Here is a 4718-nt window from a genome sequence, read left to right as displayed (position 1 = left end):
TGTCTCTCCTCTGATCCATCCCTGTCGTGTGCACTGTCTTTAATCACTGCCTTTGCCTCACTGAGCCTCTGCCCTTGTTCCTCTCACAGGTGGCAGTTTTCTTATCCTGCTCTGGCAGGGGGGTTGGACTAGATGATCTTTCGAGGTCCCTTCCAACCCTTATGATTCTATGATTCTTGTGTTTTCCATATCAAAGCTATCTGTTATTAAAATTTCATTCTTCCTCTGCTGTGAGATGATAAAGACAGACAAAAGTATTAGCTGGGTAACTTTACAGTGTGATGGCAGCGAAAGGCTGTGCAAAAATGGGGGTCTTGACAGAGGGCAGGAGGCAGAAGAAAGGATTGGATCTTCAGAGACCTGACCCTGGAACAGCTGAGCCATTGCCTCGAGGAGGAAGGTTTGCCTCCTGCAGCAGCGTGCGAGGGGGGAGCACTGGGCAAAGCCCCACAGGTGGCACTGGAGGCAGCAGGTGTGCAGGAGCAATTTCTGATGCCAGCCAGGGATGGCAGGGCTCACGCTGCCTTGTGCAGAGCAGCCTAGCATCAGTAGTGCTCTCTTCCAGGAGCCAGTTTAATTCTGCAGAGATTGGTGTGCTTCTCGTTTCAGTGAGGAGAGCTAACTTCATTCCTAGTGGGCAGAATCTCTCACCTTGCAGCTCTTCTGAGTCTTGGTAGGAGCAGAAGCAATAAAGCCTGTCTTTTGCCACCCAGATGCCACGTAGGGTAGTGATCTGATCTGAAAAATAACCCAACACAACAACCACCACAACCCATGGGAGTGGGGAACCAAGTAGGATTTGCCTAACATCATGGACCTGCTTTGTGGCTGAGCTAGGAACAAAGGTCTTGGTTTCAGACCAGTAGTTCATGCTGTTCCTTTCATGGTTTATCATTGCTTCTTTCCTTGAGTCTGTGAAGGTACAGCAGTGGAGAGGGATAGAAACTAACTGTTGGTTTGATTTGTGTGTTTGTTCTTTCCCCAGGTTAAGTTGCATTTGTGGATGTTTGAAGAGCAGAAGGCACCATGGCTCCATGAGCTGTGAGGCTGCAGGAAGCGTGGCAGCCCTCCCTACCTCTGGGTTGTGTTCCTTACTGTGGCAGTCTCCTCAGGACCCTTGGTCCCAGCCACGCTTGGTGTGCAGTGGGTGGCCTTGGCATCAGAGCAGGAGCAGCAGGGTGTGGGTCAGGGGAGCCATGGCCCTGAGGATATATGTCCTTCAACTCTTCTACAAATTCAAGGTGTTGGTGCTTGTCACTTTGTGTCTGATGGTGCTGTGGGCGACATTCAGTTACGTTGTGGACTCCAGACAGGAAGTTTCTAAAGCCAGGAGCATGATGGAGTACTTCAGAAAGGTGCCTAGCCTGGAGGACAGCCAAAAGGAAGAGCAGATGAGATCAGCTGCAGCAGTTCCCACAGTGAAGGCTTTGCAGGGTGACTGCCCAGCTCGGTCCCCGTACCTGCGTGAGTGCTGGTGCTTTCCTCTGCTGTCCAACAAGCTACATCTGCTTTGCTGCTGACGTGGGTTTCCTCCTAGCTGTTAGACCCTTTTCCTAGGAAAAAGGGAAAGTAATGTGTTCATTTCTCTTCTTGACTTGCTCACATGCTTAATCATTTCTGGCCAATCCTCTGCAATAAGGTGGAACTTCTCTTGATTTTTTTTTTTTTCTTTAATTGTCATTACTGTGTAATCAGTTTAAGCAACTCAACACTCAGTACCTTGCCTTCCACTGCCCAGGTAATAGCCTTGTGGCACTACTTTTCTCTTGGAGAGTCAGGGAAGCCCCCTGGGGCTTGAACCTTGGTTTCTTATGCTGGTTACAGAGTGTCTCATGAGGTGACTGGACTACCCACAACCAGAAATGACTCAAGAAAGTGTCTTGTGCTTCTCCTACAGGAGGTACCAGCAAACTCATCTTCAGAGCCTCTCTCACACTAGAGGAAGTAGAAAAGGAGAACCCTCAGGTGGCGGGGGGTCGGTATCACCCTGGGGAGTGCTCAGCCCTGCAGCACGTGGCCATCCTCATCCCTCACCGCCACCGAGAGAAGCACCTGCTGTACCTCCTGCAGCACCTCCACCCCTTCCTGCAGAGGCAGCAGCTGGACTATGGCATCTACGTCATCCACCAGGTGAGCAGCTGAGTGGAGGGTGTTTGGGGGGGACAGTCAGTGCCCTGCAGTCTGGGGACAGCCGTGCTGCTGCCAGCCTCAGGCCCCGGGCCTGCCTTGGGCACTTCTGCTCATTGAGGGGTGCCACAGCCCCTACAACCATTGCTGGGAGCAACACCAGCTCTCAGCTGCTGGTGGCAAAGCTGGGAAGTGTTAACAGCCTGGGGCTTTGACTGGTGTCCCTCTCCCAGGCTAGGTAAGCTGCTGTGTGTGAGGGACTGCTGCAGGTCAGCCCCGTTTGCACTGCTGACACACCTCACTTCTCTCACAGCACACACAGGTCACTGGGCTGCTGTGTCCCATCTGTAACCCTGGAGCTGTGTGGCTGGAAGGCCTCTGTGCAGCCCCTCTGTGCAGCTGCATGCTGGCTGCCCTGCCTGGCCAGCTGTGTGACTAAACACGACAGCTACTGCCTGTAGGTGCTTCCCTCACCTGGCAAGGGCCATGGGAGGAGTAGCCATGGCAGAGTGCTTGGTTCCTGAGTGCTTTTTAATCTTTTAGAGCCATGTGCCACATTTTCACCTGAGGTGCTTGTGTCCTAGTTGCATGAGCTAAAAGCAGATCTCTCTTTTGTAACGTTGTCTTGCTTTTGATTTTCATTACATTTGCTTTCTTTTACTGTCCTGTACTTACATGTTCTGCTTTGCCTCTAAACAGATTTTTCTGTCAGCAGGAGAAAAAGGTGATAATAACAGTTTTTCTCCCCTTCTATTTAGAGAAACTGGAGTAAATTGAGCAGTGTGAGGCAGTGCAGTCTAGGTGAAGGCTTACTGCTCAGTGGCAGAGCAGCACAACAGAAGTCATGGCAGAATGTATCTTTTCAGTGGACCAGGCTGTTCTTTCCTTATTTAGAGGCAGCATGTGACCCATAGAGTGGAAAACCTGAGGCTTGTTTCTGCATTAGTATGTGCTGTAAGTGTACAGGTACTGGCTCAGTGCAGCTGGTGAGCAGGAAATCCCTGGGAGAACAGACCTGCAGTCTCATTTGTTGAAATGTCTGAGGTGGAGAATGGCTGTTGTCCTCTTTGTAGTGCACAGGGATGAAAGTTGTGTCTGATGTGAACAGCAGTGTCAAGTATGGGCTTGTTCTGTCAGAAGCTTCTCCCCAGCCTCTTCCTGTGGATAAACATACCCAGAGACTGGAAAGTCACCCTAAGAATGCTCTTCTGTGACAAATCCATTTTCACTCTCCATTTGTGATGTCATTAGTTGTTCTAACTGTCTTGAGGAAAGAAATAGTTAAGAACAGGATTTAACTATTAATCTCCCTCTGAAGTAAACTGTGTATTTTAAGAAGTGGGCCTTTCATATTTTTTCTCTGTGAGCCACTGAAGGGCACACTCCAGATCTTTTCTTTATGAGCTGCTTGTAACACCTTGAGAGTGACATTTCTGTGCACAAATGTTGTGCATACAGGAGTGCAGTGCTGAAAAAAAAGTGAGTTCATAATCTCTCTATAAAAATATAGATAATCTCTCTCTATATGTTATATAAACATAACTTTTATAATCTCTAAAGGGTGAGTCATTTACTTCCCAACAGAAGTTTGTCTTGGGTTCAGTGCTCTTCCACAGAAGCCAAGGAGGACAAACCTCTCCTCAGGAAAAGACCAGAGTAAACTTTGCTGTTGGTTCAGCGTGTGCTCTAACCCTGCAAACTGTGCTTCCTGGGGAGTGATTTTGGCTGTGGTTTGGTCCCCTTGTGCAGGAAGTGGGCTGTGGGGGCTCTGTGCTCATGGGGGAGACAGATCTGCAGCAATGGTAGGTGCTGCTGCTGAACTGGGCTGGGTCTGATACCAAATACAAGTGAAGTTCTCCACGTGTTCTTTGCCAGCCACCTGGATCGTTCTGTGACCAGTGTTACCACATCATAAGGTTGTCTGCTGGATTTAGCCTTGTACAGGACACTTAAACCCCAAACAAATAAAACTGACAAAACCAAACAACTACAAATCACAAAAAGAAAATCACTCAGAAATTTGATATATTAGATTGTGGATTAATTATATCTAAGGTTTTTTTTTTATGTTCCTTTTCTGACTGAGAACAGAAGCAACTGGTTATCCCTCTCAATTTGTATGAGTGCACACTGGGCTGCATTTCCTTAACTGCAGTTATGGAGCCCTAAATCTTCTCTGTGTAGCAGCAGACAGCTCTTAGTTAAGGTGAACAAACTGCTGCTTCAGGGGAAAGCATCACTTTTTAGAACAATGAAAGATGCTTTGTGTACAGCTGCTTTTCCCTGCTGTTAACCTCTGGGTCTGAGGAGGCCAGTGTCTGCTGTGGACCCTCTGTCAGCCCAGGTGCCTTCTAGCAAATCCTTCAAAATTCCCTTTTTTGAATTCTTTGAAGTGCCTTAGGTTCCTAGCTCTGGAAATGACTGTCCTGGCAGTGTCTGGGAGAACAGGGCTTGGACCCTGACTCCCAGGTGGGGACTTGGGGCAACTCACCCCCTTGTCCTCAAGGAGAAGCAGCCCCTCTGCAGGCTGGCACGTGTCTGCTCCAGTGGAGTCTGACCAGCAGGACAGGGGCTGGGGGTGCAGAGCTGAG

General features: G+C 49.1%; 1 protein-coding gene across 1 annotated transcript; it reads left to right on the top strand.

Annotated features, from left to right (window-relative positions):
* Positions 1–1196: 1196 nt before the first annotated feature.
* LOC103773036 (beta-1,4-galactosyltransferase 4-like) lies at positions 1197–2130 on the top strand (the record flags this gene model as incomplete). The annotated part of the gene is made up of 2 exons (XM_008940387.1): positions 1197–1464; positions 1898–2130. Coding segments are annotated over exons 1-2 (501 nt in total), but the record flags the coding sequence as incomplete, so codon positions are not given.
* Positions 2131–4718: the final 2588 nt, after the last annotated feature.

This window comes from Merops nubicus, unplaced genomic scaffold (assembly GCF_000691845.1).
Source record: "Merops nubicus isolate BGI_N331 unplaced genomic scaffold, ASM69184v1 scaffold6655, whole genome shotgun sequence".
NCBI classification, from domain to species: Eukaryota; Metazoa; Chordata; class Aves; order Coraciiformes; family Meropidae; genus Merops; species Merops nubicus.
This window is presented reverse-complemented; position numbering and strand designations above follow the sequence as displayed.